General features: G+C 37.4%; 1 protein-coding gene, 1 long non-coding RNA gene and 1 pseudogene across 7 annotated transcripts in view; 1 reads left to right on the top strand and 2 right to left on the bottom strand.

Annotated features, from left to right (window-relative positions):
• BRAF (B-Raf proto-oncogene, serine/threonine kinase) overlaps positions 1-19,541 on the bottom strand; it is a 190,450-nt gene that overhangs the window by 79,199 nt on the left and 91,710 nt on the right. For all 5 annotated transcript variants that reach the window (XM_074193547.1, XM_074193549.1, XM_074193545.1 and 2 more), the window contains exon 3: positions 2,940-3,203. In XM_074193547.1, the coding sequence (XP_074049648.1) occupies positions 2,940-3,203 (264 nt within the window). The remainder of the gene's footprint in view (positions 1-2,939; positions 3,204-19,541) is intronic.
• Positions 1-19,541, top strand: part of LOC141492860 (uncharacterized) — a 147,886-nt gene that overhangs the window by 71,813 nt on the left and 56,532 nt on the right. The window lies entirely within an intron of this gene.
• Positions 3,210-13,548, bottom strand: LOC141493552 (N-acetylneuraminate lyase pseudogene; annotated as a pseudogene).

Raw genomic sequence — 19,541 nt, 5'->3', positions numbered from 1 at the left:
TATTTATTTTGAGTTTTACAATTTTCCCCCTAATCTTACTTCCCTCCCCTCACCCCCCCACAGAAGGCAATTTGTCAGTCTTCACATTGTTTCCATGGTATACATTGATCCAAATTGAGTGTGATGAGAGAGGAATCATATCGTTAAGGAAGAAATAAGAAATAGCAAGATCAGACAATGAGATATCAGTTTTTTCCCCTAAATTTAAGATAACAGTCCTTGGTCTTTGTTCAAACTCCACAGTTGTTTCTCTGGTTACAGATAGTATTCTCCATTGCAGAGAGCCCTAAATTGAGCCTGATTGTTGGAATGATGGAATGAGCAAGTCCATCAAAGTTGATCATCACCCCCATGTTGCTGTTAGGGTGTACAGTGTTTTTCTGGTTTTGTTCATCTCACTCAGCATCAGTTCATGCAAATCCCTCCAGGCTTCCCTGAATTCCCATCCTTCCTGGTTTCTAATAGAACAGTAGTGTTCCATGACATACATATACCAGTTTGCTAAGCCATTCCCCAATTGAAGGACATTTACTTAATTTCCAATTCTTTGCCACCACAAACAGGGCTGCTAGGAATATTTTTGTACAAGTGATGTTTTTACCCTTTTTCATCATCTCTTCAGGGTATAGACCCAGTAGTGGTATTGCTGGATCAAAGGGTATGCACATTTTTGGTGCCTAATTCCAAATTGCTCTCCAGAATGGTTGGATGAGCTCACTGCTCCACCAGCAATGCATTATGCAGTTTTCCCACATCCCTTCCAACGTTGATCATTGTACATTCTGGTCATATAGGCTAGTCTGAAAGGTGTGAGGTGGTACCTCAGAGAAGCTTTAATTTGCATTTCTCTAATAAATAATAATTTAGAGCAATTTTTCATATTACTGTGGATTGTTTTGATCTCCTCATCTGTAAATTGCCTTTGCATATCCTTTGACCATTTGTCAATTGGGGAATGGCTTTTTTTAAAAAAAAAAATGACCCAGTTCTCTGTATATTTTAGAAATGAGTCCTTTGTCAGAAACATTAGTTGTAAAGATTGTTTCCCAGTTTACTACATTTCTTTTGATCTTGGTTACAGTGATTTTATCTGTGCAAATGCTTTTTAATTTAATGTAATCAAAATCATCCAGTTTGTTTTTGGTGATGTTGTCCATCTCTCCCTTAGTCATAAACTGCTCCCCTTTCCATAGATCTGAGAAGTAAACTAGTCCTTGATCTTCTAATTTGCTTATAGTATTGTTTTTTTATGTCTAAATGCTGTAACCATTTGTATTTTATCTTGGAATAGGGTGTGAGGTGTTGGTCTAATCTAAGTTTCTTCCATACTAATGTCCAATTTTCCCAGCAGTTTTTATCAAAGAGAGAGTTTTTATTCCAAAAGCTGGATTCTTTGGGTTTATCAAACAGCAGATTACTATAATCATTTCCTGCTATTGCACCTAGTCTATTCCACTGGTCCACCACTCTATTTCTTAGCCAATACCAGAGAATTTTGATGACTGATGCTTTATAATATAATTTTAGGTTGGGAGGACTAAGCCCCCTTCTTTTGCATTTTTTTCATTAAATCCCTGGAAATTCTTGACTTTTTATTTCTCCATGTGAATTTACTTTTTCTAATTCATTAAAGTAATTTTTTGGAATACTGATTGGTAGGGCACTAAACAGGTAGTTTAGTTTTGGTAGAATTGTCATTTTTATTATATTAGCTCTACCTATCCATGAGCAGTTGATGTTTGCCCAGTTATTTAAATCTGATTTAATTTGTGTGAGAAATGTTTTATAATTGTTTTCAAAAAGTTTCTGAGTCTGTCTTGGCAAATAGACTCTCAGGTATTTTATATTGTCTGAGGTTACTTTGAATGGGATTTCTCTATCTAGCTCTTCCTGCTATAGCTTGCTAGTCATATATAGAAAAGTTAAAGATTTATGAGGGTTTATTTTATATCCTGCAACTTTGCTAAAATTGCTAATTGTTTCCAGTAGTTTTTTGGATGATTTCTTGGGATTCTCTAGGTATACCATCACGTCATCTGCAAAGAGTGAGAGTTTTGTTTCTTCTGAAGGTTTTTCTTGACAAAAGATTACATTAGGGCTCACGTTTCATGGCAATTTACTATGCTGCTCTGTGAACTGAACCTGTTACTTCTATCTGTGAAAACTATCCTAGGTCCCTTCAAGATTTAGAGCTTCTTTCCTTCTCTCAAGGCCCCCAAATCTATCTTCTCAATGCCTAACAACTAAAAGTGATTTTTTTTAACCCTAAACTTCCCATTGTACAACCCTTACATTACCATATTTTATCTTGTATAATAGTTCAGTATATAGTTTTTCAATGTCTTTCTAAGATTCTAAGGTCCTTTAGGGATGTGAATATGCCTTACTTCATCTTTGGCTCACTATCTCTTTTCCTAGTATTATACACATTTTTACTTTCAATGAACCGTGATTTCTTTTTTTAAATTCAATATTATTTTATTTTCTATTACAATTCATTCCCTCCCAACTCCTCCCATTCATTGAGAAGGCAAGAAATACAAAATCTGTTACAAATATGTACACTTAAGTAAAACAAATCCCCATATTTTCTATGTCCAAAAAGACAGAAAAGGGGAAAAAAAGGAAAAGTGCTTCAACTACAGTCCAAGTCCATTATTCACATGTTTGTTTGTTTGTTTTTTTGTCCCTTGTTCTCAAGGACAATCATGACATCAGGGAGGTGATCACTAAATAGCATAATTTTTCTGCAAGTTATCACACAGAGGTATACACAAAAAATTAACACTAATTATTAGGCTGCATTTAAATTTTATACAAGATAGATTTACAGAAATGTGCAGTTTATATTCAGACTAACATTATATAATATATTATAGTTTCTACAACTTTTTTGTTTAAAAAGTACAAGGAAGATAAGATGGAACAGGTTTACTTACTACAGTCCTCTGTTTGTTGGGCAGGAAGACTCTAACAATTGGTTTTTGTGGTGACTTAGGGTTGCTTCTTGACACATCTGTGGGACTCTGAAAAACTGCAAGAGATGAAGGTGCCACTGAAAGGCTAGAAGAGGAAGAAGATGTAACTGTATCTGTGGAAGCTGAGCTAGAAACAGAAAAATCGGTTCCATTCCCCATGGACTCTAATAATTGTTGTTCCCGTTGCTGAAGTGCATCTAGCTTGCTGGTGTATTCTTCATAGGCCTACAAAGAAAAAAAAAAAGAATTAAATATTTAACCTTGAGTTTTTACTGGTTGTTTAAAGAAGACTTCAAATTTAAGATTCTGATCACAGCATTTTTATTGGAATTAGGTCAGTAATTAGAATGAAAAATGTCAGAGTAATCCTCAGAATTTAAAAAGGGTTAGGAAGTATATTTTTTACTTTATATCAATACATGTTACATACCTTTACATACGCTAGGATTCAGTTAGTCTATGGACACTTTTCAATGTCCCCCCCACCCCAAAATAATGTGTGCTTTACTTTTCTGGTAATATTCCAAGTTATTATAAATCTCATTGACCTAATATACTCTTCCTGTTTAATCCCAACTCACTGTCCATTTGTATTGTCTGTCCAAGATTTATATACACATAGTTTCTACAGGTTGGTATCAGTTGGGGTAACAGACATTCTTCATCAAATTAGTTTTTCCAGTTTGAATGGCTAGGTCAACTGAAACAATTATCTTCAAAGATACCAATGTTCTATTAGGAGTTACATTTGATAGTTTTTTTCTCATTCCTCATCCTTTATTGTCAAATGCTTAGCACATTTGACACTAACAAACACCCTCTCTGCTTGCAGGATTTTCTTGATATTGTTCTTTCCTGTTTATCTTCCCATCTGTTTTGGCAACTTCTCATCAGTTGCTTTTGCTGGCTCATCAAGCCACATCATTCTTTTCAATGTGTAGGTATATACAGAACTCTACCCTAGGTCCTTTTCTCTTTCAAAAACTATCAACAATAATCTGTCATATAATTCTATCTAGATATTTTGCAGATATTAAACATGTCTAAAAAACCCCTCAGTATCCATTCCCCCATCCCAGACCACATTGATTCTGTTTTTTTTTTTGGGGGGGGGTTGTTTGTTTTTTAGATTTTTCAAGGCAGTGGGGTTAAGTGGCTTGCCCAAGGCCACACAGCTAGGTTAATTATTAAGTGTCTGAGGTCGAATTTGAACTCTGGTACTCCTGACTCCAGGGCTGGTGCTTTATCCACTGCGCCACCTAGCTGCCCCCACATTGATTCTGGTAAGCCACATCTTTCACATGCAAGTTACTTGATCCTTCTTCTAATGCTGCGGACAATGCTATCCTAATCAATTAAATTTAAAACCTTCAAGTCTTGATAAACTCCTCACTCTCCTCCAATTTCCATATATGATGGCTATATTTTGTTGATCCTACTTCCACGATTCTCTATTAAAATAAACAGCCTCATTCTAACTCCTTGTAGGGGGTCCTCTTCATTACCACTTTCCTGGCTCATTACAATAATTCCCTACTTTCAATCTTTCTCCCCTTTCCAATCTATACTCTGTACACTAGGAGAGAAGAGTTGCCAAAATGATATATTTCTTTTTTTTAATTTGGTAAATTTACTTTTTTACAAAATGAGAAAAGGAAAGGAAAAACTGGTCTGTACACAACAGACCATAAGAGAAGATTCAATACAAAACAACAAATCTCCATTTCAAGAAAACCTATATGGCTTGGGATTTTGGGGGCTGAGCCAAGATGGCGACATGAAGGAATCGAGTCTTAGGAGCTCTCTGATAAAAAGTGAAACTAAGGACTCTAACTAAACTTTCGAGAGACAGAACCCACAAAGGGACCCAGTGAGGCAGTTCTCCTACTCAAGGTAACCTGGAAAAGAGCAGAAAGGCTCTGCTCCCCAGGGTCAGAGGGGTGGCCTGCCAGAGCCAAAGAACTTCAGCCTCCTGGAGGCAGCCCCAGGGTGCTGGGGGTCACAAGCCACGGGGGAGTCTCCGGAGCTGCACCCCGGGGAGCACTGGGCACAAAGTGGGGGAACAGTGGGGGACCTCTGCCAGAACGAGCACATGGAACCTAGCCCTCAGGGCACACAGCCAGCAGCCTGGTCTTTCTTCAGCCTAGACCTGGAAACAGAAGCAGATGGAGCCGGTAAGCAGGAGCCCCCAGGGCATGAGCCCACTGAGCTGAAGGAGGGGAGTGAAGAGAGAGACTGCCCAGCTCTGTCCTCTGCCCCTGGAACAGGACTCTGGGGCTCTGACCACATTCAGATCCTGATCGCAGTCTAGGCCCCCCATAGAACAGCAGGGCCCCCCCACCTCAGCCCCATGGCAGAGGGGGGCACTTATGGTCATTCACAGACCAGGAGGAAGGACAGAGCCTCACACACTGAGACCCTTGTGGGAGTATCCCAAAAGTTCAGGAAGCACCCCCAAACCAGGCCCAGGCTGGGAAAATGAGCAAGCAGAGAAACAAGAGGAACATGATTGAGAAATATTTTGCCTGTGGGCCCAAGAAGGATCAAAACACTCAGTCTGAAGATGAGGAAGCACAAGCTCCTGCATCTAAATAAAGACTCCCAAGAAAAACAGAAATTGGGCTCAGGCTATGACAGAGCTCAAAAAAGACTTTGAAAATCAAACGAGGCAGTTGGAAGAAAAACTGGGAAAAGAAAGGAGGGAGATGCAGGAAAAACATGAAAATGAAGTCAGCAGCTTAGTCAAGGAAATCCAAAAAAATGCTGAAGAAAATAGCATGCTAAAAACCAGCTTAGGTCAAATGGATAAAACGGTTCAAAAAGTTATTGAGGAGAAGAATGCTTTAAAAAGCAAAATTGGCCAGATGGAAAAAGAGATAAGAAAACTCTCTGAGGAGAACAAATCCTTCAGACAAAGAATAGAATTCAGGGAGATCGATGAATTTACCAGAAATCAGGAATCAATACTTCAAAACCAAAAAAAAAATGAAAAATTAGAAGAAAATGTGAAATATCTCATTGAAAAAACAACTGATATGGAAAACAGACTTAGGAAAGATAATTTAAATGGAATACCTGAAAGTCATGATCAGGAAAAGAGCCTTAACATCATTTTCAAAGAATTACTACAGGAAAATTGCCCTGATATTCTAGAAGCAGGGGGCAAAATAGAAATGGAGAATCTACCGGTCCCCCCCGAGAAAGAGATCCCAAAAAAACCAACCCCGAGGAATATTATAGCCAAGTTCCAGAACTCCCAAGTCAAAGAGAAAATATTACAAGCAGCCAGAAGGACACAGTTCAAATATCGTGGAGCTGCAGTCAGGATCACACAGGACTTAGCAGCAACTACAATGGAAAGCTCGTAGGGCTTGGAATACAATATACCGGAAGGCAAAAGAGCTTAGAATGCAGCCAAGAATGAACTACCCAGCAAAAATGAATGTCCTCTTCCAGGGAAAAAGCTGGACTTTCTTCTTTTTTTTTTGATGCAATTTTCTCACTATATTTCATCCTATTAGAGTAGATGGAAAGGTACTCTTTCCTGTTCACTTAATAAAATATCACTTTGAGACTCATAGTAATTTTTAAATACTTGATGATCAATTGTAAAGGATTTTTCTTCCTAAAAATAGTGTTTAGTACAGATTGATTATAAAATTCCCTGAGAAATGCAAAAGCACAGTGGTTATATCTCATCAAAAACATTTTTATGTGATTGGTCCCCAGTCTCTCTCAGTGTTCAGTCAGCAAAAGCAATGGCTCTTCAACTTAGCCTCAACATTAAGAGTAAATTCCTTGGACACTTTCTGTAGAGGCAGCCAAGGTGGACCCATTTGAATTCCAGAGATAAAAGTCATAATAGCTTTTGTCTGTGCAACTCCCAGACCCAGTTTGATTACATAGTTCAAAAATTTCTGGATTTGAAACTGGTAATTCAAAGCTAAAGAAAGATCCTGGCATTCAAATGCTTCCAACATCTGGTTTGTTTTTTTACCCAGGTAGTTGTAGGTGCTGCCAACTGCTCCAGTTGCTCCCAAGGCCAGGGCACTCAATAGTTGCTCATCCACACCATAAAGGAGATCGAATTGCTGTAGCCGGTTCTGATCCACACATTGTCCAAAGTCTGAGATCTAAATTGCTGAACTTCAACCCTTGAAAGGTGGGAATTTCATCCTAAATCCCACCCAACAGTTCTTCAGCACGAATTTTTACCCCAGTCAAAGCAGGAATATGATAATAATAAAATGGCACCCCAGGGGCAGCAGCAGCCACTTCTTTTAAAAATGCAATCAGGGCATCTTTGTTCACAGGTTTGAAAAAGAAAGGGGCAATGACAGCAATTCCATCAGCTCCTATTTCTGTGGCATGCTGAGCCAGATCTTGTGAGTCTTTCAGGCTTAATGCTCCTACATGGATGATCACATTGTCTAACTTATTTTTCCCTTTTGTCACCCATTCTTCTGCAAGTTGTCTCCTCTCTGGGACGCTCAGTGACAGGCCTTCTCCTGTTGAACCATTCACGAAGATGTTTTTCACACCTTGCTCATTTATAAGATAGTCCACATATTGGTCAATTATGGAGAAGTTGATTTCCCCGCGTGGGTGGACGCAGCCCGTCTCCCGCTGCCGTGACCATGGCCGTGGCCGCTGCCGCTCCGCTCCCCGCAGCCGGGTCGGGAGTGACAGCTGAATTCGAAGATAAAATATGGTGTAAAAATGGAGTCAATAGAAAAAAAGGGAAATGGAATGGGAGAAAGAAAAAGGAGAGGGGGAATAGTCCAAGATATTTCACATAATAAGATTTTTTTTATTACAATGAGCTATTGCAATGATATGGAAGGGGGGAGGCAAGGGGGAATGAGGGAACCTTTGCTCTCATCAGAGATGGCTAGGAGAGGAAACAGCAAATATACTCAATGGGGTATAGGCATCTGGAGTAAGAAGGAGGGGGAAGCAGGGGGAAGGGGTGGGATGTGAATAAAGGAGGAGAGGATGGACCATGGGGGGAGAGTGGTCAGATATAACACATTTTCTTTTTTACTTCTTGCAAGGGGCTGGGATTGGAAGGCCTGCCCAGGACCATGGGGCCAGGTGGATACTGGGCCTAAGGGATGGTATGGGGGCTCAGGGCTTCTTGGCCCCAGGGCCAGGGATCTGTCTGCTGCGCCACTCAGCGACCCTACAGCAGAGTCAGAGTGAAAGGAGAGAGAAAATATAGTACATGGTAGTGGAGAAATAAGAAAGGAGGGAGTTGCGATCAGCAATGGCAACATTGGAAAAATATGGAAGTAACTTTTGTGATGGACTTATCATAAAGAATGTGATCCAATCACAACAAGAGTTGATGGTGTTGGAACAAAGACTGAAGCACATTTTTTGTTATTATTATTTGGGGGAGGGTGCAGGGCAGGTGGGGCTGGGTGGCCTGCCTGGGGCCACATAGCAGGGTGATCTTTGGGTGTCTGGGGCCGGATTTGGACCCAGGTGCTCCTGCCTCAAGGGCCAATGCTCTGCCTGCCACCCAGCCACCCCTACTATTATTACTATTTTCTTTTATTTTGGGTCTTTTTTTCCCTTCTTTTTGGTTTTTGCAGGGCAGTGGGGATCAGGTGGCTTGCATGTCACATGGCTGGGTGATTGTTGGGTTTACGAGGCTGGATGTGGGCTTGGGTGCTCGTGGCTCCAGGGCTGGTGCTTCGTCCATTGCGCCACCTGGTCATACCTACAATTATTACTATTATTTTTTTATTTTAATTTTTTTCTCTCCCCTTTACTTTTTTTGCCCAAGCAAGTCTATCTATATTCATGGGGGGAGGGGTATTTTGTTTACTTGTAAACAAGAATATTTTATTAATGTAAAAAAAAACATTTGTACAAAATGAAAATAAAAAATAAATTAAAAAAAGAAAAGAAAAAACCTATATGATAAATATTACACATTATTTTCAAAGTCACTCAGCTTTTCTTTGCTTCCTTGTTGGTTTTCTTTTGCTCTCTGCTGGGCAGTTTTTACTTTATTCCCCCCCTCTTTCCCCACCTCCAAGGTTACAATTTAGCATGAATACATGGATACCTATAAACATACACACAAATATGCATATAAACTCATACACACTTCTGTAAGACTGCAAACTATGCTTACTTCTACTTGCCATCTGTTTTTCTGAAGGAGGGTTGCATTTTCCTTCCTAAGTCCAAGTCCATCCGTACTTTTCTAAATCAACAGCTCATCATTTCCTATACCGCTGCAATATTCCAACACAATCATATCCTATCTGAGTGACTCTCTAGGAAAGTGTTTTTTTTAACATGCAAAGATAGTTGTCAACATTTATCTTTTTGCAAATTTTTAAGTTCCAGATTATTCTATTACCCTCCCTTCCAACCCCCCTCCCCAAGGCAACAATCTGATATAAGTTGTACTTGTACAATCGAGTTTAACGTATTTCCATATTAGTCATGTTGTGAAAGAAGAATTAGAACCAGGGGCAAGGGGGCAGCTAGGTGGCGCAGTGGATAGAGCACCAGCCTTGGAGTCAGAAGTACTTGGGTTCAAATCCGACCTCAGACACTTAATAATTACCTAGCTGTGTGGCCTTGCGCAAGTCACTTAACCCCATAGCCTTCAAAAATCTAAAAAACAAAACAAAACAAAAAAAAGAACTAAGGGGCAAAAACAAAAAAAAACCCATGAGAAAGAAAGTTAAAAACATAAAAGAACTTTAAAAAAGTAAACATTGTATTCTATGAATGTTCTGCATTTCAAAACCCATGGGGTTTTTCCCTAGACTGAATAGCATTTTCCTTAACAAGTCTGGAGAGACCATCCTTGATCACTGAACTGCTGAGAGGAGTTGCAGGCATCACACTTGATCATCTCACAATGCTGCTGTTAAAGTGTCCAGTGTTCTTTGGGTTCTGTTCACTTCACTTAGCATCAGTTCAGTTAAGTCACTCCAGGTTTTCTGAAATCTGCCTGCTCATGATTTTTTATGGAACAATAGTACTCCATCACATTCATATACCACAACTTGTGCAGCCATTCCTCAATGGATGCACATCCCCTCAATTTCTAATTCTTTACCACTATAAAAAGAGCTTCAATGGATACTTTTGAAGAGGTGAGACTTTTCCCGTTTTTTTTATATCTTTGGGATGCAGATACTGGTGTTGCTGGATCAAAGGGTGTGTACAGATTTATTGCTTTTTTGGGGCATAGTTCCAGATTGCTCTCCAGAAATGTTAGATCAGTTCACAATTCCATTAACAATGATTAGTCCCAGTTTTCCCATTTCCCCTACAACATTGATCATGTTCCTTTTTTGTCACTTTAGTTAATCTGATAGGTGTGAGGTGGTACCTCAGAGTTGTTTTAATTTTGCATTTCTCTAAGCAATAGTTATTTGGAGCATCTTTTATATGACTATAGTTTAAATTTCTTCATCTGAAAACTGTTCATAATCTATGACCATATAGCAATTGGAAAATTACTTTTATTCTTATAAATTTGACTCAGTTCTCTATATATTTTAGAAGATTCCTTTGTCAGAAACACAAGCTGCAAAAATCATTACCTATCTTTCTGCAGTTCTTCTAATCTTGGTTGCATTGGTTTTATTTGTGCAAAACCTTTTTAATTTAATGTAGTTGAAATTATCCATTTTGTAATTTATTATGCTCTCTATCTCTTCTTTGGTTATAAACTTCTCCCTATTCCACAGATGTGACAGATAGATTATTCCTTATCCTGCTAATTATCCTATGATATCACCCTTTTATATTTAAATCCTATACCTGTTTTGACCATATCATGGTATAGACTGAGATGTTGGCCTATGCCTAGTTTTTTCCATCCTATTTTCCAGTTTTCTTAACAGTTTTTGTCAAATAATGAGATCTTGTCATAGAAACTAAACAGATTACTGTAGTCATTTATTATTGCTTTTGTACATAATATATTCCATGATCCACTTCTTTATTTCTTAGCCAATACCAGTTTTGATGACAGCTACCTTATAATAGTTTTATTTTTTGTTATTTAAAATTTTTTTTATATATTTGTGTTTCCAACAACACACAAGTATAGTTTTCACTAATCCTTTTTTAGGCAAGATTTTGAGTTTTAACATTTCTCTCTCTCCCCTTCCCCTAACAAGAAAGCAATCTAATATAGGATCTACATGTGTACATAATATAATTTTAGACCTGGTATGCCTAGGCCACCTTCCTTTGTATTTTTTTCCATCAATTTCCTTGAAATTTGTGACCTTTTGTTCCTCCAGATGAATTTTGTTACTTTTTTCCTCTAGCTCTGTAAAATAATTTTTTGGTAGTTTGATTAGTATGGCACTGAATAAGTCAATTAATTTAGCTAATTTGTCATTTTTATTATATTAGCTTGGCTTAACCATGAGCAAGTGACATTTTCCGATTAGGTTTGACTTTATTTGTGTGAAAAGTGTTTTGTATATGTGTTCATGTTCTTTCTGGGTTTATCTTGCCAAATAGATTACCAAGTATTTTATGTTATCCACAGTTACTTTAATTGGAATTTCTCTGTCTCTTGTGGTTGGGTTTTGTTGGCAATATACAAAAATGCTGATAAATTTTATACTTTATTTTATATCCTTTAACTCCACCAAAGTCACTAATTGTTTCAAGTAGTTTTTTAGTTGATTTTCTAGGGTTCTCTAAGAATTGTCTGCAAAAAAATGAAAGCTTTTTGGGGGCAGTTAGGTGGCATAATGGATAGAGTTACACCCCTGGAATCAGGAGGACTGGAGTTCAAATCTGGCCTCAGATTCTTAATATTTATTTAGCTATGTGACCTCGGGCAAGTCACTTAACCCCACTGCCTTGCTAAAAAAAAAATTGTGAAAAGTATAGCTTATTCTGATTCAATTCAATCTCTCTTTCTGTTTTTATTGCTAAAGGTTAACATTTCTAAGATAATACTGAAGTCAATTAATTTAGGTAGATTTGCAATTTTTATCATATTAGCTTGGTCTAACCATGAGCAATGGACATTTTCCCAATTGTTTAGGTTTGACTTTATTTGGGTGAAAAGTGTTTTGTAATTGTGTTCATATATTTTCTGGGTTTATCTTGGCAGGTAAATTACTAAATGATGATAACAGGTATCCTTGTTTCACCCCTGTTCTTACTGGAAATGCTGTTAGTTTATCCTTACTACATTTAATGGCTGTTGATGATTTTAGATAGATACTGCTTATCATTTTAAGGAAAACTCCATTTATTCCTATATTTGTTTTTTTTTTTTTTTTGCAAGGCAAATGGGGTTAAGTGGCTTGCCCAAGGCCACACAGCTAGGTAATTATTAAGTGTCTGAGATCGTATTTGAACTCAGGTATTCCTGACTCCAGGGCTGGTGTTCTATCCACTGTGCCACCTAGCTGCCCCATATACTTGGTGTTTTTAATAGGAATGGATGCTGAATTTTGTCAAAAGGTTTTTTTCAACATCTGAGATAATTATAGGATTTCTGTTAATTTTGTTATTGATGTGATCAATTATGCAAATTATTTTCCTAATTTTGAACCATCCCTGCATACCTGGTACAAATCCTACCTGATTATAATGTATTATTCTTGTGATAACTTGCTGAAATCTCTTTTGCTAACATTTCATTTAGGATTTTTGCATCAATATTCATTAGGGAGCTTAGTCTATAATTTTCTTTGTCTGTTTTAACTCTTCCTGGTTTAGCTATCAGCATCATGTTTGAGTCACAAAAGGAATTCAGCAGAGTACTCCACCTATTTTTTCAAATAGTTGATTTGGAACTGGAGTTAATTGTTTTTTAAATGTTTGGTATAATTCACTTATCCATCTGGTCTTTTTTTTCCCTCAGGGCATTCATTGATGGCTTGTTCAATTTCTTTTTTCTGAAATGGATCATTCAAGTATTTTATTGCTCTTCTGTCAATATGGGCTATTATTTCACTTAGTTTGGCAAATTTATTGGCATGCAGTTGGACAAAAGTAGCTCTGAATTATTACTTTAATTTTCTCCTCATGGGTGTAGATTTCTCCTTTTTCATTTTTTTTTGTTTAGGTTTTTGCAAGGCAAATGGGGTTAAGTGGCTTGCCCAAGGCCACAAAGCTAGGTAATTATTAAGTGTCTGAGGTTTGATTTGAATTCAGGTATTCCTGACTCAAGGGCCAGTGCTCTATCCAACTGGGCCACCTAGCTGCCCCCACCTTTTTCATTTTTGACACTAATAATTTGATTTTTGCATTTTTTAATCAATTAACCAAAGGTTTATTTTTTTATGAAACCAGCTCTTAGTTTTATTTATTAGTACATTAGTTTTCATACTTTCAATTTTATTATTTTCTCCTTTGATTTTCAGTTTTTATAATTTGGCATTGAATTGGGAATTTTTAATTTGTTCTTTTTCTAGCTTTTTTATAGTTGAATGCCCAATTCATTGATCTCCTCTTTCTCTAATGTATTCATATAAGCATTTAAAAGATAAAATTTCCTCTAATAATTGCTTTGGCTGCATCCCACCAGTTTGGCTATGATGTGTCTCATTGTTGCCATTGTCTTAGATGAAACTGTTGATTATTTCTATGATTTGTTGTTTGATCCAATTATTCTTTAATATTAGGCTATTTAGTTCCCAATTAAACTTTAGCATATCTTTCCATGGCCCTTTATTGCATATAATTTTTATTACATCATAATCTGAAAAGGCTACATTTAATATTTCTGCTTTTCTACATTTAATTGTGAAGTTTTATGTCCTAAAACATGATCAAGTATATTTCTTTCTATCCCCATTTAATTTTCTCCAGAGGTCTATCATAGCTAACTTTTCTAAAATTCTAATGACTTCTGTAACTTCCTTCTTATTTATTTTATGGTTACATTTATCTAATTCTGAGAGTGATGTTGAATTCTCCCACTAACATAGTTTTTCCTGTATATGTCTTCCTCTTTTAGTTTGGATTTGGATGCCATACTATTTGATGCATATAAGTTTAATATTGATATTACTTCATTGACTATTGTGTCTTTTACAAAGATGTAGTTTCTTTCCTACTCCTTTTAATTTGATCTATTTTTGCTTTTGCTTTGTCTAAGATAAGGATTGCTACTCCTACCTGTTTCTACTTCAGCTGAAGAGTACTATATTTTGCTCTAGCCTTTTACTCTGTGTGTATCTCTCTACTTCAAATGTGTCTTGTAAACAACATATTGTGGGATTCTGGTTTTTAATCCACTCTGCTATGTGCTTTCTTTTATGGGAGAGTTTATCCCATTTCCATTCACATTATGATTACTAACTCTGCATTTCCCTCCATCCTATCTTTCATATTTGTACTTTTCACTCTCTTTTCCCTTCATTTCTCACCAGTATTTTGCTTTTGACTACAAGCTCCCTCAATTTGCCCTCCCTTTTATCAACCCATCTTCCTTTTTCTTTTCCCTTTTTAATTTTACTTTTGCTCTCCCTTTTAACACCCTCTTCTTTCCTTTTCTTTCCCCTTTCATCCTTGCTTCTAGGTAGGATAGATTTTTAAACACAGTTGGTAATGTATGTTAATCCTTCTTTGAGCCAAATCTATTGAAAGTAAGATTTACTCAGTGCTCACATCCTCCCTTCCTTCCTTCTACTATATTAAGTCCTTTTTGCCTCTTAATGTGGTATTATTTATCCTCTAATCTTTCTTTGTCTTCTTATCCCACCATAATCCTTTTCCTTTTTCCATGTCTTAACTGTTTTATGGCTGTCTTGTACCTATTCCTCCCATTAAAGAATAGTCCTTTCAACTGTCTTGATAGAAGCACAATTCTCAAGAGTTAAAAGCATCCTTACAAAATAATCAACTTATATTCATACTTTCTTTTCAAGAACAATTCCTCCAACTGTCCTAATATAAATACAACCCTGAAGAATTAAGTTTGATCATATCAAGTTAATTTATACCCAAATCCTCTGTCTAGGTATTCTCCTTTCAACTATCCTAAGAGAAATACAATTCTCAAGAATTATAAGTACTAGGGGGCAGCTAGGTGGTGCAGTGGATAAAGCACCCACCCTGGAGTCAGGAGTAGCTGGGTTCAAATCTGGTCTCAGACACTTAATAATTACCTAGCTGTGTGGCCTTGGGCAGGCCACTTAACCCCATTGCCTTGCAAAAACCTTAAAAAAAAAAAAGAATTATAAGTACTGTTTTCCTATGTAGGGATGCAGACAATTTAGTCTTACTGAATAACATTTCCCCCCTTTCCATTTATCTTTTTTATACATCTCATGAGTCTTGTAATTGAAGATCAAATTCAGTTCTTGTCTTTTTTAACAAATAAGTTTGATAGTCCTCTATTTCAATGAAAGTCCATCTTTTCCCCATAAGTATAAGCTGAATTTTGCAGAATAGTTGATTCTTGGTTCTATTCCATCTCCTTTGTCCTCTAGAATATCATATTTCAGGTCCTCCAATCATTTAATATTGAAGCTGATAAGTCCTGTATAATCCTGACTGTGGCTCTCTAGTATTTAAGTTGATTCTTTTTTGGTTCCTTGCAGTATTTTCTCCTGTATATGAGAAATCTGAAATTTGGCTATAATATTCCTTGTCTATTTGGCTATAATATCCTTTTTTCTGGGAATGACTGATGGAGTTTTTCAAGGACTATTTTATCTTCTTGTTCTAGGATATTAGGGCAGTTTTCCATGAAAATTTCCTGCAAGATATTGTCCAGGCTCTTTTTCTGATTGTGTTTTTTAGGTAGACCAATAATTTGTAAATTATCTCTCCTGGATCTATTTTACAAGTCAGTCATTTTCCCTAAGAGCTACTTTACATTTTCTTATATTTTTTCACCCTTTTGGTTTTGTTTGATGTAATCTTGGTATCTCATGGAATCATTTAATTCCATTTGTCCAATTATAATTTTTAGAGTTTTATTTTCTTCAGTTAACTTTTTTTGTTTCCTTCTCTAGTTGGTTAATTTTACTTTTAGATGAGTTGCCTTATTTTTCCAATTGGTCAATTTTATTTTCTAACTGGTGAATTTTACTTTTAAAACTGTTTTTAGTCAATTTTTCATAATTCTCCTAGATGACTCTCATTTCTTCATTCTTCTTCTTCCTCTCTTCATTTTTTTTTTAGGTTTTTGCAAGGCAAATGGGGTTAAGTGGCTTGCCCAGGGTCACACAGCTAGGTAATTATTAAGTGTCTGAGACTAGATTTGAACCGAGGTATTCCTGACTCCAGGGCCGGTGTTTTATCCACTACGCCACCTAGCCACCCCTCCTCTCTTTGTTTTTTAAAATAGTTTTGTGCTCTTCTAAGAAGTCTTTTTGGATTTGAGACCAATTTCCTCATCTATAAAATGATGACCCCTGAGATTCAAGTTGATTCTGCAATTAAAACCTATGGTTTTTGCTAAAGTCTAGACATAGCTAAGTATTAAGTTATGGAAAGAGCCAAGAGTCAGTCCAAGGCTGGTAGTTCTACTTCATATGTAGATCTATATTACGGATAAAGATTCAAAAGATATAGGATAGCAACCCCATTCTTTCCTTCATATTATCAGGCTCTTGGAAGTCTGTTCCTCATAAGGTAGAATAAGGGATCTTAAAATGTGTCTGTTCTGAGGGCAGAGCCTAAATGGCAGCATGAAGGCAGGAATTCCTGGAAACTCAGTCCACAAAAAACTCCAAAAGTCATCAAATTATGACTCTAGCCAAAATCTGGGGGGGGGGGGGGGCAAAACCCACAGAAAGACTGAGTGATACAATTTCCCAGTCCAAGACAATTTAGATCCCCAGGTCAGGTCTGTTCCACTGGGACCAGGGGTTGGAAAAAGCCGCAGCACAGCAGAGCCATGCCAGATGCCTGGGTCTGTGGAGCAATTTAATCATTGGGAACAGCCAGAAGGGGTGGTGAGGAAACTCTGCCACACCAGAGTGAGTGTGGAGCAGAGCTCCAACTTCAGAGCAGACCTGTGGTGAGAACCTGCAGTGGGAGTCAGCAGAGCCACTCAGCATGTCCAGAGCTCTCAGCCCATAGATGGTAAAGGAGTCAGGGGAGAGACAATGGAAATCTTTCTGCACTCCCTGGGGCAGGACTCAGCTGTTTGCCCACACTCAGAGCCAGGTTGCAGTTTGGGCTTCCACACCACCATAGCCAAGCAGGGACCCTCCTCACAGCTCCAGGGCAGAGGGGAGGGCCTGAAGCCTATTATAAGACCTTGAAGGAATTAAGATCCCTGTGGATTGTCCCCAAAACTCTCCAAAGCCTTGGAGGTATGGTAAATCAGTCATAGGCTGAGGAAATGAGCAACAACAGAAAAAGAAGAATCTGACCATAGAAAATTACTTTGATCCCATGGAGGACTAAAATACATACTGATGACAAAATTGAAGCTTCTGTATCCAAAACCTCCAAGAGAAATAGAAAATGGGCTCAGGCTATGGATTAGCTCCCAAAAGACTTTGAAAAGAAATTAAGGGAGGTAGAGGAAAACTTGAGAGGAGAAATGAGCAGATAAATCATGAAAACCAAGTCAGCCACTTGGTGAAAGAAGTACAAAAAAACCTGAAGAAAATAATGCTAAAAAACAGTTTAGGCTAAATGGACAAAGCAACACAAAAGGCAAATGAGGAGAAGAATGCCTTAAAAAGGAGAACTGGCCAGCTGGAAAAGGAGGTAAAAAAATCTCTCTGAAAAAAAATAACTCCTTCAAATGCAGAATGGAATAAGTTAGCTGATGACTCTGTGAACCCAGGAAGAAATAAAACTGCACCAAAAAAAAAAAAAAAATTAGAAAAAAAATGTGAAATATCTCATTGGAAAAACAACTGACCTCGAAAAACAGATCCTGAAGAGATAATTTAAAAATCAGTAGGCTTCCTGAAAGTTATGACCAGGAAAAGAGCCGAGACTTTGTTTTTTAAGAAATAATACAGGAAAAATTGCTGAGATCTAGAAGCAGAGGATAAAATAGAAATTGTGGGAATTCATTGATCACCTTCTGAAAGAAATCCCAAAAGAAAAACTTCCAAGAATATTAGTCAAACTCTAGAACTCCCAAGTCAAAGGGAAAATTCTAAAAGCTGTCAGAAACAAACACTTAACTACTATGGCTCTCTAGTCAGGAATATACAGGATCTGGCAGCATCTACATTAAGTGCTCATAGGGCTTGGAATATGTTCCAGAAGGCAAAAGATCTTGGTTTACAACCAAGAATCAACTACCTAGCAAAACTGAACATACTCTTTCAGGGTGAAAGACGGATTTTCAATGAAACAGGGACTTTCAAACTTTTCTATTGAAACAACCAGAGCTGAACAGAAAGTTTGATCTTCAAGAACATGACTCTGGTGAACCATAGAAGGGGTGAACAAGAAGGACTAATTATGAGGAACTTAATGATGTTGAATTGCTTGTATTCATGCATGGGAAGAAGATACTAATAACTTATATGAATTTTCTCATTCATAAGAGCCATTAGAGGCAAAGGAAGGAGCTGAATATGATGGTATAATACAGTAAGAAGATATAGTCAATGGGTTATAAAGGAAAGTACTGGAAGATAAAGAGGAAGAAGAGGCTTAAGATATTTCACATAGGAGTCAAAAGGAAGCTTTTACAATGGAGTGGAATGGGGGAAGGTGAGGGGGAATGAGTGAGCCTTCATTCTCATCAGAAATGGCTCAGAGAGGAAATAACACAAACACTTAATAGAGTAATCTATTTTACCCTAGAGGAAAATGAGAGGAAAGGGATGGGTTAAGGGGGAAGGGGGAGAGTAGGTGATAGAAGAGAGGGAAGATCATGGGAGAGGTACTCAGATACATCACAGTTCTGAACAGGGACAGGGTAAAAGGAGAGAGAGAGAATGGAAAAAAATGACAGTGGGAAGGAATTGGGTGGAGGGAAATACAGCTAGTAATAGCAATTGTGGGGAAAATATTGAAGCAACTCTTTGGTGGACTTAAGATAAAGAAGGCAAATCATCCCAGAGACAGAGCCAGTGGAATCTGAACACAGACTAAAGTACATTTTTTTCTCTCTCTCTCACTATTCTTGAGGTCTCCCATCCTTTTTTGGGAGGAGGCGGGGTTTATGATTACTATCACAAGAAGATTATTGTAATAATATAAAGTAAAAAAAAAATTTAAATGTGTTAGTTCTATTGATGCTAACATTTAAAAACTGTTTCTTTCTCCTGAACTCCAGAAATGATTTCTCATGTAGGGCTACAGAAGAGCTTATCATCTCTCCAAGACTCTTAAATTCAGAGGTGGCATTTTAGAGATGGAAGGGCCCATAGAGCTCATATAATAAAAGTTGTTCATTTCACAGATAAAGAAAATGAGATGCATAGAAGTTAAGCTGCCTTGTCGTGGTTTTTAATAGGCTTACTAAGCCAGAGATCAGAGATGAGAACACAGTCTCCTGGTCTCTGAACTCCAGAAAATTGGCTCAGCCTACTAATCCCTGCTCCCCTAGTCAATTTTCCTAGGAAGCATTTGAACCTCTATAATCTGTGACTCCTAAATTTCTCTACCTCTAATTAA

Source organism: Macrotis lagotis, chromosome 7 (assembly GCF_037893015.1).
Source record: "Macrotis lagotis isolate mMagLag1 chromosome 7, bilby.v1.9.chrom.fasta, whole genome shotgun sequence".
Lineage (NCBI taxonomy): Eukaryota > Metazoa > Chordata > Mammalia > Peramelemorphia > Peramelidae > Macrotis > Macrotis lagotis.
Note: the sequence above shows the minus strand (reverse complement) of the source record. Positions and strands in the feature narration are given on the sequence as shown.